Genomic DNA, 24,244 nt, shown 5'->3' with positions numbered 1-24,244 from the left:
AGCTTCCTCTCCCTGCTCCTCTGCAGCTGCTCCCAGGGCCTGCAAAGGGGAAGATTTTTCCTGTCCTGCCCTTCTGCCCCACTCACCAGAATACCAGTTGCCTCCAGGTCTGGACAGAGGTCACCCCACCAGAGGCTAGTGGGCGAGGCAACAGCTGTCTTGGTTAGGGGTCTCCTTCTAGCTCAGAGCAGCTGTGTTATCTATAACTCTGAGAGGGTCTGGCTCTGGGCCAGGGCATTTAGTACCTGCATTTAAGAAAATGAGTCAGGCAAAAAGCTCCAAACTAGGACGCTTGGGTGGCCAGGTCCTGCCCTCTGCACACAGTGGGTCTGGAGTCCCAGCCCTCCTTCCCAGCCTCCCTCCACAGGCCAGGCTGCAACCCCATCTGCTGATGTTTCCTGCCTCGAGTCTTGCTGCTTTGATTAGCCGCATGACCTTAAAGAATGCACTGTCCCTCTCCATAAAATGAAGGGCTGGCTCTGAGGCTCAGTGACCTCAACACATTGCCCGCTGGTCCAGGGAAATCAGTGCCCGAGCTAGAGTCCCCACCTCGAAGCTCCCTGGGCATTGTTATTGCCACTTGGCTAGGAAATCTCCTTCCAGCTGTCCCAATCTAGCCCCCACCCTGGGGCTGTGCCCCCAACTCTTTCCTACCCCTTTCTGCTGCTGACACTCACCCCTTCCCATCTCACAGTTGGATACAGGACTCAGGACAGGGGAGCAGGGAGGACACTGCGGAAACGGGGCTAGGTCAGCAGAGGGGGCACAGCACCCGAGGGGCTACAGTGTCAAGGGCCAGGAGTGCCCTGCGGGAGAGCCAGGGTCCTGCCTGCCAGAGTCATGGTGGTCATGGTCAGTCTGTCTCCTACCAGCTGTGGAATGTGAGGCCTGGCCTGGGAGATATTTTTGCTGCACTTCGAGCCACCCCGCCCCCTGGAACTCAGACCCTGCACACTCCATGCCATAACAATGACGACCACTTCCAATTGTTTCCTAGCTGGAGGGGGGAGGGGAGAACTGTTTGGGAAGAGGGGGGAGCCTGGGGGAAATACTTCTAGTGACAACAGCCCTTTCTAAATCCGGCTAGGGACTGGGTGCAGGTGGGGGTGGGGTCGCCCTGCTGCCCCATATATACAGCCCCTGAGACAAGGTCTGGCTCCACAGCTCTCTCCTGCTCCCTGTGTCTTTCCTTGCTGTTCTCAGGTAGGAGTGGGAGATGGATAATGGGGCTCCAGGTTTAGGAAGGGGTTCCTCTAGGAACAGCAAGCTTCATGCAGGGCTTCACACAGAGTACTAGGTCCAGTCATGGAGCACACTTGTGCAGGTCTAAACGTGCGTATGTGCCATGGGAGTGTGGGGCTCACATATTACCTCACTGGCTAAGATATACAAATATCTAGAGGGCGGCGTGTGTTTATGATCATGCCTGAGAACAAGCAGGTCCATCTACGGGGAGGGGGAAAAAGATGGTGCAAAATGATTACATAGGAAGTGTGTCTGTTTACAAGCTAGTTCTGTGAGGCCCGGAATGTACAGCTACCCCGTCCATGCACGTGGAGGTGCTTGTCTGTGCATCCAGGAGTCATGGCTATTAACGTGTGCACACCCTACAGGAGGAGCTCACAGGCACATGGGCACGCGTGTTCCAGGGCCTTGCACATTGAAGAATATGCAGCCATGTGAGCCTATTTACACTGTGCACATACTCAAATGTGCACATCTGTTGTTGAGGCATATGTGGCACCCTGGGGGTGTGCTGTGGTACAGGCAGGAAGATTTTGTATGAGATGTGTGCATGAACAGCAGGCATGCATGTTCATTGAGGGCGTGCAGCGTGTTTGGCTGTGTGACGAGCTTGTCTACGAGAGGAGGCCCACAGTGTCTCCTCTAAGAGAAGGTCCACAAAGTCTGATAATAAAATGGAGGATGGGATGGAAAACAGCTGGCTTTAGAGTCTTGAGACTTGGCTTCCACTCTTGGCTCTACCACTTATTGTTATATGCTCTTAGACAGGCAAGCTGTTTCACCTGGATTTCCTCACCTGTTGAACGGGTGAGGACTGAGTAAGAGGATGTGCATTGAGGTGCTTTGCAGACTGGAAAGCACTGACCATTAGTTGTTTCTTAGGTGGCTCAAAGAAAGGTCTCACTAGATGGGCGCAGGCAGGAGTGAGGAGGATTAGGGCTCAGAGTTGAGTTGACTCCAGGAAACTGTTAGAACCAGTCCTTGGAGCAAAAAGGGAATCATGTTTGAAAAGCGAGAAGGAGGATGGGACCAGAGAAGCTGACCACCAATTCCACATTGTTTTCAGGTCTGGGGGAAGACGCGTGCTGAAGGACAGAGCTGGGAGAAGCAGGGCATGGGACTGGCCAGGTTGGGTGGCAGCCTGTCCTGACACAGCCTCTTCCCTCTCTCCAGGTCCCTGTAGGCCTGGGCTCCTTTCCTCATCCGTAGACACGCTTGAGAAGCCAAGGTAAGACAGCTAACACTAGAGCGTGGGGGGATCTGGGAAGACTGGGCACAATAGCCCCAAAGCCAGGCTGTGGAGCTCTACTTTCTGCCCTGCCCTGGGGAGAATATCTTGGCCACCAGGAGCTCCTTTCCCATGACTAGTGAGGGGACCCAGGGACAGATGAGAGTCATACATTGATATGGTCAGATTCCTATTCCTATTCCTACGAGGAGCCCAGGACACTCTGCTCTTCCTGGGAGAGCCCTAGCCCAGACAAAGGTTAGTTGCCCTTCTACCCTGGCAGTTTGCTAGGCTGCTCTTCTGCTTAAGGGGTAAGCTCAAAGAACAAGGGATCACTGGGGACTCCTCTTGACTCCTGAGCATGGTGCTAGGTTTGGGGGCTCCCACCGAAGGGAAGAGCCCAGGGAGGGGGCGTGGGGAAGGGGCTGATGACAGGGCAGCCAGCTTCTCTCGCTCACTATAGGCACCACCATGGGGGATGCGGAGATGGCCGTGTTTGGGGAGGCTGCTCCCTACCTGCGCAAGTCAGAGAAGGAGCGGCTCGAAGCTCAGACCAGGCCTTTTGACCTCAAGAAGGATGTCTTTGTGCCTGATGACAAAGAGGAGTTCGTCAAGGCCAAGATAATGTCTCGAGAGGGTGGCAAAATCACAGCCGAGACCGAGCATGGCAAGGTGGGTCGTAGGGCTGATGTGAGGCCACCCTGGCCACCTCCACCCCTGGGTGGACAGAGAGGGGTGTGCTCAGGCTCTGCCCTGCACAGACCTGAGGCTGATCAGGGTCTTCCCTTTGGGTAGGGATCCAGACCCTTCCAAGAGCCGTCTCATTCCCAACATCCAATCTGCCTTCTCTGAGGGATCCTGGTTCTTTTTCTCTTTAACATGATTGTCCTTTAATTCGCCCAACTCCTATCACTCTTGAGGGAGGAGGGAAAGCACAGGCTCACAGGCTGGCGGGGGGCCTGTGTGGGGCTCTTGCAGACGGTGACCGTGAAGGAGGACCAGGTGATGCAGCAGAACCCACCCAAATTCGACAAGATCGAGGACATGGCCATGCTGACCTTCCTGCACGAACCTGCGGTGCTCTACAACCTCAAGGAGCGCTACGCAGCCTGGATGATCTACGTGAGTGCGGCACCTGACCATCCGGCCCATGCGCGTCTGCTCCAGGGCTGAGAGTGTCCGTTCTTTGTGTCCAGGCCTTGTTGCACTCTATCCTTGTCCCTACATCCTTGGTTCCATTCTCACACTCGCAGCTGGCATTACTCAGATTGAGTGCATTCCGAGGTTTTCATTTCTCTTCTTCCTTTCCTAGAGTCTTCCTCTAACTCTGAAAGTCACCACCCCCCCCACTCCCCTTCATCATGGCAACTTTTCTCCCCCCAGACCTACTCAGGCCTGTTCTGTGTCACCGTCAACCCCTACAAGTGGCTGCCCGTGTACACTGCTGAGGTGGTGGCCGCCTACCGGGGCAAGAAGAGGAGTGAGGCCCCACCCCACATCTTCTCCATCTCCGACAACGCTTATCAGTACATGTTGACGGGTGAGAGGCCCAGGGAAGGGTCTCCCTGAAGGAACTGGGAGAGGCTGGAGAGTGAGGGAGGAGGAGGCAAGAACCCCTCGGGAGCCTCCTGTGCAGCTCCTGACTTTGCCTCCCATTTTCTCCTCACAGACAGAGAAAACCAGTCCATCCTGATCACGTGAGTGTAGCTCCTGCCCTGCTCCCTGCCAGAGTCTCCCTGGCCCAGCCCCCAGCCCCAGCAGGGACCCCAGAGCCCCATGCACAGACCGGCAGCCCTCCTTCCTGTCCCTATCTGCCCATCTCCTCTTTCTTCTCTGACCTTCACCCTGACCCTTCTCTTTGTTCCCCGCCTTCCTTCCTGCTTTCCACTTCCTCTTATTTCTCCTCTCCCATCTCCCCCACCCCATCTCCTCCAACACATCATTCCTTTATCCATAAGCTCGTTAATCACCGTGTCTTCTTCAAATCTTCATTTTCTTGCATCTTTCCCTTCAGAAGCCTTTCCTGTTCTTCCAGCCGCACCCACTCTTTTCCAAGCAGCCCAGGCCCCCATCCTCCGAATGACCTGGCCCAGGTCTCTCCTGACTCGAGGCTTGTTGGTCTCAAGCAGTGGTGGTCACTGCCTAATGAGACCCTGACTGTTCCCACAGCGGAGAATCCGGTGCAGGGAAGACGGTCAACACCAAGAGGGTCATCCAGTACTTTGCTGTCATCGCCGCCATTGGGGATCGCAGCAAGAAGGACCAGAGCCCAGGCAAGGTAGGCCTGCTGTCCTGTGTGGGTCTGCACGGCAGAAAGGGAGGGCAAGTCCTCGCTCACCTGCCATCCTTCTTGACCTCCGCAGGGCACCCTGGAGGACCAGATCATCCAGGCCAACCCCGCTCTGGAGGCCTTCGGCAATGCCAAGACCGTCCGGAACGACAACTCCTCCCGCTTCGTGAGTGGTCCCTGATCTTGGGCTTGGGACTTGGGCTGGTCCAAGGATGGCCCCAAATAGGAGACTTCCCCCAACTCATCACTACACTCTTCCATCTCTCCAGGGGAAATTCATTCGAATTCATTTTGGGGCGACTGGAAAGCTGGCGTCTGCAGACATTGAGACCTGTGAGTGCCATGAATCTGCTGGGGCTCAGCCGAGCTCACCCTTGCTCTCAACCATCTGGTCTTGACCACCGTCCCCCTCCCTTCCCCTCCCCCCTCAGTTTTTCTCCTCTTTTTCTGTCTCTGTCTCTGTGTGTCTCTGTCTCTAGGTCTGTACATTTGTCTCTGAGACTCCCTCTGGCACTTTCTTCACCTCAGTCTCTGCATGTCTGTGTGTCTTTCTCTGGGATTTAGCTCTGAAACTATTTCTCTTTCTGGGTCTCTGTCTGCATCCCATCTCTGTGTGTCGTGTACCAGTCTCTGTCTCTCTCTATCTCATCCTCTCTCTGCCTTTTGCTTGCTACATTTATCATTCATTTTCCTCTATTTCCTTGTACCTAAATCCAAACATTTTCCTTTCTTTCCTTCTCCCTGCCTATTCACAGACCTTCTGGAAAAATCCAGAGTTATTTTCCAGCTGAAAGCGGAGAGAGATTATCACATTTTCTACCAAATCCTGTCTAACAAAAAGCCTGAGCTACTGGGTGAGTCAGAGCTACTGACTGAGACAACTATCTCCATGGCAACCTGGTCCCCTCTGCCTGCAGCTGGATTCTGCTGGCATGCCCTGGGCTGTGTGGCACTGCTGGATCTGGTTCTGTGGGATGTGGGGCCAAGTCAAGCCCGGTCCTGTGCTCTCCATCGTGTTGTGTGCTGTGGTGGGCAGTCCCCATGAAACCCAGGGGCTGTGTCACAGCCTAACCATGTGTTCTCCCCTAGACATGCTGCTGATCACCAACAACCCCTATGATTATGCCTTCATCTCCCAAGGAGAGACCACAGTGGCCTCCATTGATGATGCTGAGGAGCTCATGGCCACTGATGTGAGTGTGTGAGGACCCAGTGGGGGGTGGGAGGATTGGCAGTGAGGAGCAAGTGGGACCAGTTCACCACCCCAGGAGCAGAGTTAAGACACTGGCGGTCTGTTGTTCATAGTTGTATGGCCCTCCCAAGGCCAGAATGTGCCCTGTCACCAGGGCATGCTGGGGTATGGGTGAGGTAAGACAGGAATGGCCAGCATTTGGTGTTCAATCAAACCATAAAGGGCAGAAAACCCTGGAGAGAGGCACACAAGCCAGGAATCAAGGCACCACCAAGGGGGGAGGGAAGGAAGAACCACAAAACAGTCACGGAGCTGGGGCAGGCTGTCAGGTGAGAGCAGGCATGGAAGGTGTGGAGGCCAGGCAGGGAAGCAAGAGTAGTGTCTGGAAACATGAGTGGGTAACCCAGAACCACTGTGACCCCCAACAGCAGGACTGAGGCAGTCTGAACTCCTCAGATGCTCTTGCATCTCCCATCTTTGCTCTGGAGCTCTCCACTGGGGATGGGAGTCTCAGAGCCCACCGGGATTAAGGGGGCAAGTTCTCACTGCAACTTACAAGGGATCTCCTTTACCCATCACCCTTCTTTTTCTGGGATCCACCCAAATGGGACCTGCCTACAGAATGCTTTTGATGTGCTGGGCTTCACTCCAGAGGAGAAGAACTCCATGTACAAGCTGACAGGCGCCATCATGCACTTTGGAAACATGAAATTCAAACAGAAGCAACGGGAGGAGCAGGCGGAGCCAGATGGCACTGAAGGTGGGAGGCAGGGATGCTGGGGATAGCTGTCAGTCACTGAGGGCCACACCTGCAGAGCGGGCATCTATTTACCATCTTTGCTGCCTCTCCTTTCCTTGCAGAGGCTGATAAGTCTGCCTACCTCATGGGGCTGAACTCAGCCGACCTGCTCAAGGGTCTGTGCCACCCTCGGGTGAAAGTGGGCAACGAGTATGTCACCAAGGGGCAGAATGTCCAACAGGTGGGTCATCTTCAGAAGATAAATGGGCAGGGTAGGGAGCCTGGCATGGCAGGGTGGGAGCTTTTGAATTCACTCTTCCAATGACCCTACTCAATATGGGTGTCTCCCCTGCCTTGCAGGTGGCATATGCCACTGGAGCACTGGCCAAGGCAGTGTACGAGAAGATGTTCAACTGGATGGTGATGCGCATCAACGCCACCCTGGAGACCAAGCAGCCACGCCAGTACTTCATAGGAGTCCTGGACATCGCTGGCTTTGAGATCTTCGACGTGAGTCAGGGGAGCCCTGGGAGTGGGCAGAACATCACTCACTCATTCACACCTTCAGCTGCCATTGCTGAGTGCCAGCCAGGGATTAGCATGGGAAGGTGGTGGGGACTGTGCGGTATGGCAGAGGCAGTCATCATCCCTGTCTCCAGGGGAAGCTCTCCTCTGCTGCCCTGACCTGGGAGGGGACCAGCTGCACCCCAGCTGGGCTCGGGCACAGTGCATGGGCACAGCCCTGGGCCAACCCCCAGTGGCCACTCAGACACCCACCTACCTGACTGCTCCCACCCCTCTCACCCCTGCAGTTCAACAGCTTTGAGCAGCTCTGCATCAACTTCACCAACGAGAAGCTGCAGCAGTTCTTCAACCACCACATGTTCGTGCTGGAGCAGGAGGAGTACAAGAAGGAGGGCATCGAGTGGGAGTTCATCGACTTCGGCATGGACCTGCAGGCCTGCATCGACCTCATCGAGAAGGTGCCACCTCCGCCCCACCAGTCTCCATCCACACCCCACATGAACATCCCAGACAAAATAGCAGCTCCTCTCCCTTCTGGCGAGTATGACCTGGATAACAGACATGGGGCTAAAGACTTCTGAGCCCCATGTTATGCTGAGCACCCAGCACAGGGTAGCACCAGAGATAGCTGAGTTCTCAGGGGTTTGAAAGTAGACAAATGGGGGATGGGCACCTGCAGGATGACCTCCAACCTAGTCTGTATGTATCCAACCAAGGAGCAGGAAGTGTGAGGGTGGTGTGGGAATCCTGCAAGTGCACCTATTTTCAAAACCATCATCTCAGGAATATGGGTGAGGGAGCAGCACATACAGCACCAATAGCAGTCACGTTCCCAGACTTTCACAGAAGCCCCTCTGGCATCAAAGTCCTCCACCTTAAGAAGACTTGAACAGGTGCCAGTCAGTAGATAACTGCACTCAGAGCTGAGCCTAATACCTTAATACCCAAAGGGCCACCCCCATGAGTAAATACTGACCGTAGAACAGAATCCATCTCCACCTGTTGAAGCACACTCAGTGATGCTCTCCCCTCCCCCCTCAGCCCATGGGCATCATGTCCATCCTGGAGGAGGAGTGCATGTTCCCCAAGGCTACCGACATGACCTTCAAGGCCAAACTCTTTGACAACCACCTGGGCAAGTCCGCCAACTTCCAGAAGCCACGAAATATCAAGGGAAGGCCAGAAGCCCACTTCTCCCTGATCCACTACGCCGGCGTTGTAGACTACAATATCCTGGGCTGGCTGCAGAAGAACAAGGACCCTCTCAATGAGACGGTGGTGGGCTTGTACCAGAAGTCCTCCCTCAAGCTGCTGAGCACCCTGTTTGCCAACTATGCTGGGGCCGACGCACGTAAGTAGAGACTGGGGCCCAGGGGACTAAGGAGCAGGGATTCTGCCAGGGCTCTGGTCAGGTTAATTGCTACCCCCGTCACTTCCATGTCAAGATGTGCCCTGAGGTTTACAGACTCAATGGGATGGAATTGGATGGAGAAACTGAGGTAGCCACATTGAAGACCCTTGTCTGGGGGCCAAAGGCCAGTGAGGTGTGAAGATAGGCCATGCTTCTGCACCCCGGGCACTCACCGCCCTACACGCCCACTGATGCTCCTTTTGTTGACTCTTCCCACAGCTGTTGAAAAGGGCAAAGGCAAGGCCAAGAAAGGCTCATCCTTTCAGACTGTGTCAGCTCTGCACAGGGTGAGCATGTGACCCCAGCCCAGTGTGGCTCCCCTTCCACCCTGGGCCCAACCCCCAGCCAGCCCGAGTGCTTCCCCGCTTTGTTCATCCCCTACGCCTCCCACCCCGTCTCCCTGGTACATTCGTGATCCTTCTCACTCTGTCTTCTCTCCCTTCATCTCTTGGCCATCCTCTTATTCACTTCCCATCTCACCTCCCTTCTCCTTTCCTTCCTGCCTCCCATCCTCTCCCCTCACCATGTCTCCTCCGCCTGCCATTCCTCATCTCTGCCCTTTGCATTCTCTCCATCTCTCTTCCCTTCCTCTTCTCCTCTCCTTTTCCTGCTTCTCTTTCTTTCACTTTCTTTACTTTTCCCTCTTGCTTTTTTGTCCACAGGAGAATCTGAACAAGCTGATGACCAACTTGCGCTCCACCCATCCCCACTTCGTGCGTTGCATCATCCCCAACGAGACGAAGTCTCCAGGTGCGCCCACAGGCTCGGGCCAGCCCACCACTGGACACACACGTGTACTGAGAAGGGACAGGCCTTCTAAGTCCTCTCCTAACCTACCACCACAGTGGTTTGCAAAGCACATTCTTCTCCTGTCCCCCACGAGATCTCCCAGGCCACCTCCCTCCCAGTGCTACCTTACACTTGCAATGTGCAACTCATGGTAACATGTAAGGTACTTTGATGGACATTATCTTATCAGTGACTTACAACCCCCAATGAGGCATACAGGGATTGTTTATCCATTTTTGGCTGATAAGAAGACAGAGGCTCAGGGACATGGGTTCAAGGCCTGGCTCTATTCTTGATCAGCTTAGTGACCTCAGGAAAGTCCTTTAACCTCTCTGGGTTTAGTTTGCTCATCTAGAAAATGGGATATATCTTCCTGTCTACTGCCTATGGTAATATGTATAAACTATATAAAATAAGGAATGTGAAAGTCTTCTGGTTACTCTTAAAAGTGTGGCTAGAAAGGCCGGGCGCGGTGGCTCACGCCTGTAATCCTAGCACTCTGGGAGGCCGAGGCGGGTGGATCGCTCGAGGTCAGGAGTTCGAGACCAGCCTGAGCAAGAGTGAGACCCCGTCTCTACTAAAAATAGAAAGAAATTATCTGGCCAACTAAAATATATATATACAAAAAATTAGCCGGGCATGGTGGCGCATGCCTGTAGTCCCAGCTACTCGGGAGGCTGAGGCAGTAGGATCGCTTAAGCCCAGGAGTCTGAGGTTGCTGTGAGCTAGACTGACGCCACGGCACTCACTCTAGCCCGGGCAACAGAGCGAGACTCTGTCTCAAAAAAAAAAAAATAAATAAATAAATAAAATAAATAAAATAAAAAAAAAGTGTGGCTAGAAAAAAAAATGAAAGAGAGGATTATTATTAACTGATCTGCTAAGGTTATAGGCTATTCGGTGGCAGAGCCAGGATCAGAACCTAGAACTTTTGGCTACTGGCCCAGTGCTCTCCTCACAGACCCCTCCCTTCCCCTCCCACTGCAGGGGTGATGGACAACCCCCTGGTCATGCACCAGCTGCGCTGCAACGGCGTGCTGGAGGGCATCCGCATCTGCAGGAAGGGCTTCCCCAACCGCATCCTCTACGGGGACTTCCGGCAGAGGTGGGTATGGGGCTTCTCCAGAGCTCAGGGAACAGGGGCAGCTGGGCTGCCGAGAAGGGAAAGGGCGTCTGCCGGTGGCCCTGGCATTCTGCGGGCAGGGATCAGTGCAGAGCGTGGGTGACTCCGGCACTTCGCTCCCCAGGTATCGCATCCTGAACCCAGCGGCCATCCCCGAAGGGCAGTTCATTGACAGCAGGAAGGGGGCAGAGAAGCTGCTGGGCTCCCTGGATATTGATCACAACCAGTACAAGTTCGGCCACACCAAGGTGAGCACAGGGAGGAGACAAACCAGTTAGAGGAAGACATCTGTTGTCCCTTGACTCCTCACCTCATGACTCCTTTGCTTTCACCAGTCAGCTTGGCAACATCTCTGCCCCCCCTCCCCGTGCTACCCCTCCCAGTGGGGCATCCAGCACCACTCCTGTCACCCCAGCTCCCGCTGCCGTGCACCTCCTCCCTCCAAGCCTGTCCTAGTAGTCACCCTTCCCAACATGCCCCCCCCCCCACCCCTGCCTAGCAGCCCAGGCCCAGCGCACACTTCCCTGCAGGTGTTCTTCAAGGCGGGGCTGCTGGGGCTACTGGAGGAGATGCGGGACGAGAGGCTGAGCCGCATCATCACGCGCATCCAGGCTCAGTCCCGGGGTGTGCTCTCCAGAATGGAGTACAAGAAGATGGTGGAACGCAGGTGAGAGAGCACGGAAAGAGGTTCCCCGCCTCCCTTAGGCCCAGGCTGGTTCAGGGGCAGTGTCAGGAGAAAGAGCTCACTGGGTCTTCAAACAAAGAGACCTGTGGGAGGGGCTCATATGGACACAGGGTGGCCTCACAGAGGGTAGAGTGGATGAAGGAAAGGGGCATTACCAAGGTTTCAGGAGCTCGGGTGGGAAGGAGGCAGGGGGGACTCATACCACTCCTTTGGGTGGGTCCCCACAGAGACTCCCTGCTGGTAATCCAGTGGAACATTCGGGCCTTCATGGGAGTCAAGAATTGGCCCTGGATGAAGCTCTACTTCAAGATCAAGCCACTGCTGAAGAGTGCAGAGACGGAGAAGGAGATGGCCACCATGAAGGAGGAGTTCGCGCGCCTCAAAGAGGCTCTGGAGAAGTCTGAGGCTCGCCGCAAGGAGCTAGAGGAGAAGATGGTGTCTCTGCTGCAGGAGAAGAACGACCTGCAGCTCCAAGTGCAAGCGGTGAGGCTCCTGGGGCCATAGTTAGCTCTTCTACCCTGCTCTGCCTTCGCCTCCTGCACCCTGCCACTCACCTCGCAGGAGCTCGCCATCTTGTTCCCTCATAGTGAGAGGATTCTGGGATCAGCACCTCCACAGGCTTCCAAAGAGGTCCCTCAGGAGGAGGAAAGGGAATGGGGAAAAGAGATGACTTTTAAAAGCACAGGCTTTCCACCTGAATTCAACCTAGATCCACAGCTTAATAATCTTGTGACCTTGGGCAAACCACTTAGCCTCTTTGAGCCTCAATTTCCTCATCTCTAGACAGGAAATAAAGCTGCTCATCTCATTGGGTTGTCAATACATAAAATGCTGGGCACCAGAAAAATACAGGTCCCTCCTTCCATGGAAGAGACTAGAGGAAGAGGACCAGATAAAGACCTCTCTGCTCCTCTCCCCAGTGCTCCCATGTTACACTGCCCTGAAACACTTCCTCTCCCCATCCTCGAGTTTCTCAACTAGGAGATATCCTAGAGCTTCCCTTCTATTTGGGGGATGCTCCTCTCCCTCCCTCCACCTGCAAGGATAAGGACCCTGCCCACTGGACAGCCTCCCTTCTGTGCCTTGCCCTCAGGAACAAGACAACCTGGCTGATGCTGAGGAGCGCTGCGACCAGCTGATCAAGAACAAGATCCAGCTGGAAGCCAAGGTGAAGGAGATGAACGAGAGGCTGGAGGACGAAGAGGAGATGAACGCCGAGCTCACTGCCAAGAAGCGCAAGCTGGAAGATGAGTGCTCTGAGCTCAAAAGGGACATTGATGACCTGGAGCTGACACTGGCCAAAGTGGAGAAGGAGAAGCACGCAACAGAGAACAAGGTGAGGGTAGCTCCCTCTGGCTCCAGCCCAGGTCTCCCCAGTATTCCCAGACCAGAGTGTGGTCCTGGTCCTTGACATGAAGGTGTCCAGGATGATGACCTTTGACCCTAAAGGGGGTGGGGTTCTTGGTCACAGGTGAAGAACCTGACAGAGGAGATGGCTGGGCTGGATGAGATCATTGCCAAGCTGACCAAGGAGAAAAAGGCTCTGCAAGAGGCCCACCAGCAGGCCCTGGATGACCTTCAGGCTGAGGAGGACAAGGTCAACACCCTGACCAAGGCCAAAGTCAAGCTGGAGCAGCAAGTGGATGATGTAAGTAGATTGAGAGTTGTAGGGCTTAGATATACCATGTCCATCTACGCTCAGAGGTATGTGTGTGTGTGTTGGGATGGGGGGTAGGGTTTGAAGATGTTCAAGTTCTGATATCTTTCTAGAAGGGAGCTGAAGAATGAAAGGAGGGAGAGTGATTAATTCTGAAATATATATCTGATCTCACAGACAGGATCAATAATAGAGATGGGCTTTCTTCTTTAACTTATGTTCAAGCCCATATATCTCTGCCTTCAATCACAGGATTTAGAGGGTTCTCTCAAAAGAACATGAAACATTTCTTTGGAAATTTTATGAGGCTTCTCAAAGAGGATCTTTGAACTTCTGATATTTTAGGCAGGATCTGGTCCTGACTGATCATTGTTCCATCAGATGTACATATCTCTATTGAATCACTTATCACTCTGTATTGTAGTGTTTTAAGTTATCTGCCTCAGCTGTAAGACTATTAATACAAGCTCCTTTTAAACAAGAACTTGAGTTCATTCAATTTTGTATCTGCTGTGCCTAGCACACAGCCTGGTGCCCGATAGGTGCTTATGGGATGCTGAATGAATGAATGTAGATTTGGGGTTTCATTCCACAATCATTCATTCTTTTATTTATCAAATATTTATGAGCATACCCTACATGCTATGCATTCTCACAGTACCCTGATAACATTTGGCCCACTCTGGGGAAGATTTCCCCCAACCCTGGAGTAACTAAGCTACAAAATCACCAAGTCAGGATGCTTTGCCTCATGGGCCTGGCTTGTCCATCTCTCTGTCAGCTGGAGGGATCCCTGGAGCAAGAGAAGAAGGTGCGCATGGACCTGGAACGAGCCAAGAGGAAGCTGGAGGGTGACCTGAAGCTAACCCAGGAGAGCATCATGGACCTGGAGAACGACAAGCAGCAGCTGGATGAGCGGCTGAAAAAGTAATGAGTTCCCTTCCCTGCTGCCCTTCCTCCTCCCCAGACCAGCAGCCTGTTCTGCCTACAGGCTGACCCAAGACACCTATCCTCAGAGACAATGACCTCATGCAGCCTCCATAAATGGATGCTCAAGCCACTGGGAAGAGGCTTTCAGCATGAGGGCTTTCCTCCCCCAGACCCAGACATCAGGGCCAGGTGGTCCTCCCTGGCAAAGCCTAACTTGAATCCCTCAAGCCCTTTCTTTCCGTTGGGCACTCAATGGGAATGGAAATAACAGCTTGCTCCCTTTATACACAACTCTTTGGAGACCAGTTGCTGCACATGGAGGAAGGCTCCACACAAAAACCTGTCAGGAAAGTCCCTATGGGAGGGTTCACACAGAGAGCATAGAGGGCCACAAAGAAACAGATCTGCCCTCATGTTCAAGAAGTGGAGAGAGGCAGGTGCAGTGGCTCACGCCTGTAATCTCAGCACTTTAGGAAGCTGAGGTGGGAGCCTTGCTTGAGGCCAAGAATTTGAGATTAGCCTGGACAACATAGCGAGATCCCATCTGTCCAAAAATTTTTTTTTATTAGCCAGGCATGGTGGCATGCACCTGTAGTTCCAGCTACTCAGGAGGATCCCTTGAGCCCAGGAGTTTGAGGCTGCAGTGAGCTATGATTGCATCACTGTACTCCAGCCTGGGCAATAGAGCCAGACCCTGTCTTTAAAATAATAATATAAAAGAAGAAGTGGAGGGGTCAGGGCCTTTTCTTTGTTTTGATTAACCTGTGGTTCTAATTCTTAGTGCAAGTCCTTCCAAAATGTATAGACCTACTTTCCAGACTTGGTAAACAGTGAGGCTGTAGGACATATTTTGATAATTGAGGACCTTAGGGTACTTCAGGGTTAGAACCTTGAAAGGCTCTGAAAATCATCATAGTCTACATCCTCACCCAGCTTGTTTTCTCACAAGAATCTTCACACTTCCCCAGGCTCAGAATGGGCTGAATGAATGAACAAATATATGGTCCCATTTGATTCTCAAACCACCTTTTAAGGATGATATCTTTGGCCTTACTTTACCAAAGAGGAAATTAAGGCTCAGAAAGGTTAGTCGAGTTGTCCAGCAATAGTGACAAAATTAAAGACCATCATAGCTAAAGGGACCTTTGAAACAATCTAGCCCAATCCCTTCATTTTACAGATGAGAAAACGAAGACCAAAGATGGAAACAGATCCCAGGTCCCATCACTCAGCCTACAATGCTCCTCCCATTACATTCTTGCTGCACTTCAATCCTACAGCAGGTGTTACACCTCCAGGGATCCTACATCATCCCTGGAAGCTGTTTTCCTGATGAAATCCTACTCTTATTTGTTTCATGACCATTTCCAGCCATTGGTGGACCCTTCCAGGGCTCAGCTAGTCTCCCTTGCCTCACCCTCCCTCCCTCTCTCCCCACAGGAAGGACTTTGAGCTGAACGCTCTCAATGCCAGGATTGAGGATGAGCAGGCCCTGGGCAGCCAGCTACAGAAGAAGCTCAAAGAGCTTCAGGTGAGGTCTGGGATACTCAAGCTGGGCCTTGGAGTCTCTGGGCTGGTTCTCAGCTTCCCCTGCCCCCGCCCAGGGTGTCCCGTCCGCAGCATTACAGGAGCTGACTGTGTGTCCATGAAGAGAGACACACAGTTACCATAGTATCCCCATGGACACACCCAAGGGTGACCGGGTGATCCAAGGATGGCATAGGAAGAAACCCTGAAAAGGCCACAGTGTGGAGGGCAGAAATCCTGTCTTCCTATCTCAGCTCTACTTTAGCTGGGTGACCATGGGGAGTTCACTCCGGATCTCTGGGTTTCCATGTCCTCCCTGTTACCTGGAGGCTTTTACAGTCCTTTCAGTCCTGATGGTGTGACTTCAGCTCTTACTTCTAGAGGAGACATTGTGTTAGGTCTTTAGTTGTCCGGTCAGACCAACAAGGCTCTCTTACTTTAAACTTTTCTTATCTTTTGTCACTAAATTGCTTAAAATATTCTTAGAACATAGATCTCTTTAAGAGCAAGCTTTAACAACTTTCCTTCCAAGAAAGAGAATGTATACCATATTGCTCTGGCCTAAAGAAAGGCTAACACAGCTGTTCATCTTCCCCAAATCCTGTTATTTCCACCTCTCCACTGATAGGATTAAACTGACCCTGCATTCCAGGCAAGCCAGAAGCCTTTTAGAGCCCTAGGGTGGGGGCTCTGGTGGAGGGGTCCAGGCGATGGGTCTGAGCCCTCTGTGTCTGGCCCAGGCACGCATCGAGGAGCTGGAGGAGGAGCTGGAAGCTGAGCGCACCGCCAGGGCCAAGGTGGAGAAGCTGCGCTCAGACCTGTCCCGGGAGCTGGAGGAGATCAGCGAGCGGCTGGAGGAGGCCGGCGGGGCCACGTCCGTGCAGATCGAGATGAACAAGAAGCGCGAGGCCGAGTTCCAGAAGATGAGGCGGGACCTGGAGGAGGCCACGCTGCAGCACGAGGCCACGGCCGCCGCCCTGCGCAAGAAGCACGCGGACAGTGTGGCCGAGCTGGGCGAGCAGATCGACAACCTGCAGCGGGTGAAGCAGAAGCTGGAGAAGGAGAAGAGCGAGTTCAAGCTGGAGCTGGACGACGTCACCTCCAACATGGAGCAGATCATCAAGGCCAAGGTGGGTGCTGCTCAGCCTCCCCTCCTCCAACCCCCTCCACCCACCTCCACTTTCTCTCCAGGTCTCCCCTCTTCCTTGGTGGTTCATTTTCACACTTCCCTTCCGCTGGTCCTCTGATCCCCTCCTTCCTTTCACACCTTCCCTCTTCTTTCTCCTTTAATCGTACCCCTTATACCTCCTTCAGTACCCCCTGCAGGCATCATCTAACTCTCCTTCCTCTCTCAGGCTAACCTGGAGAAGATGTGCCGGACCCTGGAAGACCAGATGAATGAGCACCGGAGCAAGGCTGAGGAGACCCAGCGATCCGTCAATGACCTCACCAGCCAGCGGGCCAAGCTGCAAACCGAGAACGGTGAGCCTAGAGCTGGTCTCCCTGGCTCCTGAGCTATCCAGCGTTGGGTGCATGCGCGTGCACACACACACACACACACAGTCTCTCCAGAGAAAAGCGGCCCAAGGGGAGGGAGCCATCGGGGCAGAAGGAGCCGCTGACCTTCCAGAGCTGAACGTGCCTTGGTGCCTCCCCAGGTGAGCTGTCCCGGCAGCTGGATGAGAAGGAGGCGCTGATCTCGCAGCTGACCCGAGGCAAGCTCACCTACACCCAGCAGCTGGAGGACCTCAAGAGGCAGCTCGAGGAGGAGGTTAAGGTGAGGCCTGGACTTGGGCCACCTGGCCCGAGCAAGGAGCTCACCGACTGGCCTTGCGTCCACATCTCTTCCTTTCCCCAGAATGAAGTTTGCTATCTCTCCATTATTCTCCAGAAATTCCAAAAAGAAATAATACCCCAAATCCTACCACCTGCCTCCTAGATCTGTTCCTCAGGCCGAGGCCCTCTGCCTTTCTGCTGCCGGCCCCGGGTGGGAGACAGGGGTGAGGAGGAGGAGAGGAAATACACTGGGGAGGTGTGATATGGCCTTGCCTGGGCACCGGTACGGGATGTAGAGATGGCACAAATGGGTTCTGGAATTAGCAGAGCAATCTGAAAACTGGAGAAAGAAATTAAAGTGGACCCTGTTCCGAGCACTTTGCTGGGCTCGTGAAAAGGGGAAAGAACGAGTTTTTTAAAACACTAGGGCTCGGCCGGGCGCGGTGGCTCACGCCTGTAATCCTAGCACTCTGGGAGGCCGAGGCGGGTGGATCGCTCGAGGTCAGGAGTTCGAGACCAGCCTGAGCAAGAGCGAGACCCCGTCTCTACTAAAAATAGAAAGAAATTATATGGACAACTAAAAATATATAGAGGAAAAAATTAGCCGGGCATGGTGGCGCATGCCTGTAGTCCCAGCCACTCGGGAGGCTGAGGCAGTAGGATCGCTTAAGCCCAGGAGTTTGAGGTTGCTGTGAGCTAGGCTGACGCCACGGCACTCACTCTAGCCCGGGCGACAGAGTGAGACTCTGTCTCAAAAAAAAAAAAACACTAGGGCTCAATACTAACCTCTCTGAGCCTCAGAGGACTCAGGGTTGATGTCCCCCCCAATAAAATGGTGATGATGATGATAATGCCTGCTGCCTGCGAGGAGCTCAGGGCCAAGGGCATAAAATGTTGTGTAAATGGTTTAGCACTGTACTGGCATTCTCTGTTATGGGTATTCAGTAAACCGTTCCAGGTCTACTGGGGGCTTGGACACAGATGAGGCCAAGGGAGGCTGCTCAGACCGGGGTGAGAAGAAGGCAAGGGCCAGGGGTGCCTTGTGGAGAAGGCTGAGCAAGCTCCCGGTGCCCGCCTCCCCCCAGGCGAAGAACGCCCTGGCCCACGCACTGCAGTCGGCCCGGCATGACTGTGACCTGCTGCGGGAGCAGTACGAGGAGGAGACGGAGGCCAAGGCCGAGCTGCAGCGCGTCCTGTCCAAGGCCAACTCGGAGGTGGCCCAGTGGAGGACCAAGTACGAGACGGATGCCATCCAGCGGACTGAGGAGCTGGAGGAGGCCAAGTGAGTTCCGGACAGCTCGCCTTCTGGCCGAGGCCCTTTGCAGGCAGGACCCGGCCCAGCCCTGTCCTTAGTAGATCTCACACAGGGCACACTCAGCTAGTGTGTGACCACACAGGGGACTCTGCCACAGCCCCCCCTCCTTCTCCTCTCAGGGAAGCTTTTTGCTCGAATTATGTTTCTCATCCGAATATAAGACGAACAAAAGGTTTGTCTGAGGGCAGAGTGCTCTCACCTGGGGCAGGGTGCTATGTGGCAGGGAAGGGGTGGGGAGGGCTGCAGAAGCCCAGGCCTCCTGCATGTCTGCAGCTGAGAGGCTGGCCCAGGGTCCGAGGGTGCTGGGGGCTTCACGCCCTGCCACGGAGATAGTCTGCCTGCTGTTCTCAGCGCTGGGGCCTGTCCTCGGCTTCTCCAACACTTCTGAGTTTTCAAGGATTGTCTTCTGGAAGGCTCATGTTGTTTCCTCTTGTCCATATCCACACCCCCCTCCTTCCCCACCCTCCCCCACCTCCCCTGGCAGGAAGAAGCTGGCGCAGCGGCTCCAGGACGCCGAGGAGGCCGTGGAGGCCGTCAACGCCAAGTGCTCGTCGCTGGAGAAGACCAAGCACCGGCTGCAGAACGAGATCGAGGACCTGATGGTGGACGTGGAGCGCTCCAACGCCGCCGCTGCAGCCCTGGACAAGAAGCAGAGGAACTTTGACAAGGTGGGCTGTGGGTGGGGGCCACAGCCAGTGTGCAGGGCCGGTGGGGGGACCTCAGTGTGAGGCCAGAGCCATCCTGCTTGGAGGCAGGGGAGGAGGCCTGAGCCCCGGGGGGACAGGGTGGCCTGGGACATTCCCTGGAGATGGGGCTGAGGCTGGGGGCTGGGGGTTGCTGTGCAGTGAGCCTCATCCCTGTCCCCGTCCCCGGGCAGATCCTGGCCGAGTGGAAGCAGAAGTACGAAGAGTCGCAGTCAGAGCTGGAGTCCTCGCAGAAGGAGGCGCGCTCCCTCAGCACCGAGCTCTTCAAGCTCAAGAACGCCTATGAGGAGTCCCTGGAGCACCTGGAGACCTTCAAGCGGGAGAACAAGAACCTTCAGGGTATGCAGGGTGCACTGGTGTCAGCATCCCCATGTAGTGCCACGCAGGAGTTCCAAGAGGTGTCTGGGGAGAGGCATGCCCCCTGCCCCACTGGACCACACAAGCCCCCGACTGAGTCACTCTGTCCCCCACACAGAGGAGATCTCAGACCTGACTGAGCAGTTGGGTTCTAGTGGAAAGACCATCCATGAGCTGGAGAAGGTCCGCAAACAGCTGGAGGCTGAGAAGCTGGAGCTGCAGTCCGCCCTAGAGGAAGCCGAGGTGTGTGTGTGCAGAGTGTAGCGGGGGCGGGGGTGGAGGGAAGCTGAGCTCCAGGCCTGTGGTCCCTATTCTCCTCTTCCCTTCGTCAGTTCTGTTCACTGTCCCATCCCCAGAGCTTAGGCCAGAACCTGGCACATGGTAGACACTCAACAAATATATGTGGAATGAATGAATGACAGGCCACTCAACTACTTTCATATAAACATTTCTCCTGGTGCATCGTAGAGCAGTTCCCACCTGTGCCTGCCTCTTTGTGTTTTTCTTACACTCTGTGACTGACTGCCTCTGTTTCCTTGGCAACACCTTCTTTTCATTCTCCTCTTTGTCCTCACAGCTTGCTCTCCCTCCTGAGAGCCTGAATCACCTTTTCTTAGGCTTTTTAAATTTCTCTTTCAAATTCTCTTATCTTCTTCCTCCTTCTGCTTCTTTGAGTAAACAACTTACACAACTCTTGAACTCACTTCATATCTATAATTTGTGGTCAGACACTTGCCCCTACCCTGTGCCCGGACTGTCTGCCCTGACCCCCTCTCCCCACCCCTCCAGGCCTCCCTGGAGCACGAGGAGGGCAAGATCCTCCGGGCCCAGCTGGAGTTCAACCAGATCAAGGCAGAGATCGAGCGCAAGCTGGCAGAGAAGGACGAGGAGATGGAGCAGGCCAAGCGCAACCACCTGCGGGTGGTGGACTCGCTGCAGACCTCCCTGGACGCGGAGACGCGAAGCCGCAACGAGGCCCTGCGGGTGAAGAAGAAGATGGAAGGCGACCTCAATGAGATGGAGATCCAGCTCAGCCACGCCAACCGCATGGCTGCCGAGGCCCAGAAGCAAGTCAAGAGCCTCCAGAGCTTGCTGAAGGTACACGGAGACCTTGGAAGCAGGTGGTCACCTCACTCAGAGGGGACTGGCCCCCATGTGGCCTAGTGAAGTGGTGGTGTCCCATTGCAGGCATCACCTGTTGCGGCCCCTCTGCCCTTGGGTCATTGCAGAGACCTCTGAGGGCCCCTCCTGAGCCACCGCAATGGGCTCTCCACTGAGGCCACTTCCACCTAACAGCCTTGGGAAGGGCAGCGAGGCCAGCTCCCTACCTCATTCCCCTCCTCCTGGTCCTCAGGACACCCAGATCCAACTGGATGATGCGGTCCGTGCCAACGACGACCTGAAGGAGAACATCGCCATCGTGGAGCGGCGCAACAACCTGCTGCAGGCTGAGCTGGAGGAGCTGCGTGCCGTGGTGGAGCAGACGGAGCGGTCTCGGAAGCTGGCTGAGCAGGAGCTGATCGAGACCAGTGAGCGGGTGCAGCTGCTGCACTCCCAGGTGAGAGGCTCCCTGCACATTCCTGGAGGGAGCAGGGGCTGGTAGGACTCAGTGGGTGAGGTTTAGAAACACACATGGATGCTCAGTGCTTTTCCTGCTCTGCCCACCCACCAACCCAGAACACCAGCCTCATCAACCAGAAGAAGAAGATGGATGCAGACCTATCCCAGCTCCAGACAGAAGTGGAGGAGGCCGTGCAGGAGTGCAGGAACGCTGAGGAGAAGGCCAAGAAGGCCATCACGGATGTGAGTCTCCCACCCTACCTGTCCACTCTAGGACAGTGTCTCCCTGGGCTGGGCAGTGAGCGTATGAGGACCTGACCAGACCATGTGCAAACTTTGCCCTGTGCACAGGCCGCCATGATGGCAGAGGAGCTGAAGAAGGAGCAGGACACGAGCGCCCACCTGGAGCGCATGAAGAAGAACATGGAGCAGACCATTAAGGACCTGCAGCACCGGCTGGATGAGGCCGAGCAGATCGCCCTCAAGGGCGGCAAGAAGCAGCTGCAGAAGCTGGAGGCGCGGGTGCGGGAGCTGGAGAATGAGCTGGAGGTGGAGCAGAAGCGCAACGCAGAGTCGGTCAAGGGCATGAGGAAGAGCGAGCGGCGCATCAAGGAGCTGACCTACCAGGTGCGGTGGGTGGGTGGCTCCAGCATGGCCCTCGCATCACGGCCTGAAGCCACAGTGATGACCAGCAAGGGGATTTAGGGGTTTGCTCTTAGTCTTTTTTGGGGTGAGGGTGGGAGTGCAGCTCCATTCTACCCTGCCTAGCTCTGTCCCACTCTGAGTGTCCCTCGACTCAGGGGTCAGTCTCTGAGCCTCATGGCCTGGGAGCTCCACCTCAACATCCACCCTCAGTCTGTCCCCTGGGGACACACCTGGAGTTCCAGAAAGGACTCACCCAGCACAGAGCACCAGAAAGCAAATAGGTAGACACCCAAAGTACATGAAAGCCATTCCAACAAGTCTCACAGCTTTTCAATAACACAGGGCAGTGTAAGATCTAGCTTTCCATGGTGCATTCTAGAATCAGACTCTCAATTAAAATTTGTTTCTGTTCCAATCCAGGATGTAACCATCCTTGTAAGCACACTTTGTCCTTAATCTAGATTAAGTTCATGTCATCTCCATTGCAGCCCAGGAAATTCCATCACACTCACAGCCCCAAAGCCACTCCCAGCCCATGCTGGGCTCCAGAGCAGGGGAGTTTATCCTCCATTAGGTCCCAGGACCCTCAGGGGCCTGCTCCCTAGAGCAACACACACACACAATTTTGTGTGTAATTTCAGGCGTCCCATCAGCTCCTCCAACTCTTTCATGATATACATCATTTAAAATGTTCACACTTTTTTGGTAAGAAATTATAAGGAGAATTCAAGTATTGGTGAGGATCAGAAAGTAGAACTGGGTCAGGATATTAGATTCAAGTAAAGAAGACAAGAGAAGGTGGGAGGGTGGCGAGATGCTACCTCGTAGACTGTACCGTCTTCACTCCTGCCCATCCCTTGACTCCCAGACGGAAGAGGACAGGAAGAACCTGCTGCGGCTGCAGGACCTGGTGGACAAGCTGCAGCTGAAGGTCAAGGCCTACAAGCGCCAGGCCGAGGAGGCGGTGAGTAACCCTGCTGGGCACTAGGCCTAGAGGAGGGGCACTAGGCCTAGAGGAGGGACATAGGGGAGCTGGTCACTCAGGCTGGGAGGCTGAGCATCCAGGCCCCTCTCACCTCATCTTCCCACCCCGCAGGAGGAGCAGGCCAACACCAACCTGTCCAAGTTCCGCAAGGTGCAGCACGAGCTGGATGAGGCGGAGGAGCGGGCAGACATCGCCGAGTCCCAGGTCAACAAGCTGCGGGCCAAGAGCCGCGATATTGGCACCAAGGTGGGTCCCTCCCCTGGGCTCTGCTGGTCACCCCCACAGCAGCACACCTGCTCTATTGGCCTCAGACAGAGCACCCTCACACCTGGGTGCCTTCTTTTCATTAATCCCCCACAACTGAACCACAGAGCCCCCAAGGCCAAGGTAATTCTGTTCTCTGATTTCTGAGGTTCTTCCAGCTCGTGTTCAATGATTCTGGGAATCCCAGCCCTAGGGTGGTCAGCAACCCTAGAAGACCCTGATTTATGACACCCAGTATATCCCAATTTCCCTGCAACTGCTAGTTTCCACTTCCCTTTCACCTAATTTTGGTCTACAACCCTGTAACTGAAGCCTGAAATGGGTCTTCCAGAGGGTCCTCTTGTTCTCACCCAGCCAGCTTCCCTCTGGCCAAACCCCACAGCCCTACCCTCCAGAACGTGCCCCTGCACACCAATCCCTGGAAGCACACCTGCCGCCCCCATGGGGCTTCCACCAGCCCGCACAGCAGGCCTCTGCCCCGCCAGGGGTCTCACCCCTGCCCAACGCCCACCTCTCCAGAGCTAATTGAACTTTGTTTCCTTTCAAAAGGGCTTGAACGAGGAGTAGCTTTGCCACATCTTGATCTGCCCGGCCCTGAGGGTGCCAACAAAGCTCCCGGTCCTGGAGCCTATGTAGCAGCCCCCAGGAAGGAAGCAGAATAAAACAATTTTCCTTGAAGCCAAGATCCTGCCTCCAGACTCTTCTTCACTGCCCGCCAGCCTTGGCAGCCGGGGGTGGGGCCCGGGGATGGAAGAGGGGGGCATCCAGGGGAGGAGGGGCAGCCTCAAAAGAGCCCGTGGTGAGACTCCACACCCTCCCTGGAGCAGCACTGGACTCCCCTTTTACCACCTCCAGCCAAATGCAGCAGAGAGGTGACACCTCTCCTCCCAGCCCCCTCCCTGGCCCCGAGACCCTCAGGGTTAAAGGAGATTTAGAGAAACCCCTGAGGCTCACCTAGCTCCCCCTGAGCCCATCTACTATAGACGTACACCCCAGCTCTGATCAACACTGCCCCCCCACTGCTGATAACACGAGGGCTGGGCCATGGGGAGGAGGGTGAGGGTGTGCTGAGCGGTGCCCCTTCTGGGCCCTAGAGGTGTGACCCACTGGGCAGGTGAGGTAATAGCTCCCTAAGCCCAGTCCCGGGCAAGTCTCTGAGAGCACACAAGGACTCACAGCTATAACCCACACACCCTTCCAGATACAGCCACCCGAGAGGCCAGCGCACCCCCTCCCATCACAGCCCATCTTCCTGTCTTCTTCATCTCCTGGGCCCAGCCTCCTCGGTCCAGAGGGC

General features: G+C 54.8%; 1 protein-coding gene across 2 annotated transcripts; it reads left to right on the top strand.

Moving 5' to 3' along the window:
- Nucleotides 1–1,160: 1,160 nt before the first annotated feature.
- Nucleotides 1,161–23,628, top strand: LOC138378268 (myosin-7). Of its 2 annotated transcripts, XM_069463625.1 has the most exons (40): nt 1,161–1,203; nt 2,419–2,473; nt 2,937–3,145; nt 3,452–3,595; nt 3,857–4,013; nt 4,143–4,170; nt 4,643–4,751; nt 4,837–4,929; nt 5,033–5,096; nt 5,519–5,617; nt 5,853–5,956; nt 6,577–6,715; nt 6,817–6,935; nt 7,055–7,204; nt 7,507–7,677; nt 8,261–8,570; nt 8,850–8,917; nt 9,293–9,380; nt 10,407–10,524; nt 10,667–10,790; nt 11,073–11,209; nt 11,455–11,710; nt 12,321–12,563; nt 12,699–12,875; nt 13,666–13,811; nt 15,255–15,345; nt 16,082–16,471; nt 16,697–16,823; nt 17,000–17,118; nt 18,203–18,399; nt 18,917–19,100; nt 19,310–19,475; nt 19,612–19,736; nt 20,283–20,591; nt 20,848–21,051; nt 21,171–21,296; nt 21,405–21,680; nt 22,567–22,662; nt 22,795–22,929; nt 23,497–23,628. In XM_069463625.1, the coding sequence occupies exons 3-40, from the start codon at nt 2,945–2,947 to the stop codon at nt 23,512–23,514; spliced, it is 5,808 nt and encodes a 1,935-aa protein (XP_069319726.1). In that variant the 5' UTR covers nt 1,161–1,203; nt 2,419–2,473; nt 2,937–2,944; the 3' UTR covers nt 23,515–23,628. The 2 variants fall into 2 exon arrangements, with proteins under 2 accessions (XP_069319726.1, XP_069319732.1); XM_069463631.1 differs by lacking the exon at nt 2,419–2,473.
- The last annotated feature ends 616 nt before the right edge of the window (nt 23,629–24,244 follow it).

This window comes from Eulemur rufifrons, chromosome 2 (genome assembly GCF_041146395.1).
Source record: "Eulemur rufifrons isolate Redbay chromosome 2, OSU_ERuf_1, whole genome shotgun sequence".
In the NCBI taxonomy this organism is placed as follows: domain Eukaryota; kingdom Metazoa; phylum Chordata; class Mammalia; order Primates; family Lemuridae; genus Eulemur; species Eulemur rufifrons.
The sequence above is the reverse complement of the archived record's forward strand: the minus strand, read 5'-3'. Positions and strand labels throughout refer to the sequence as shown.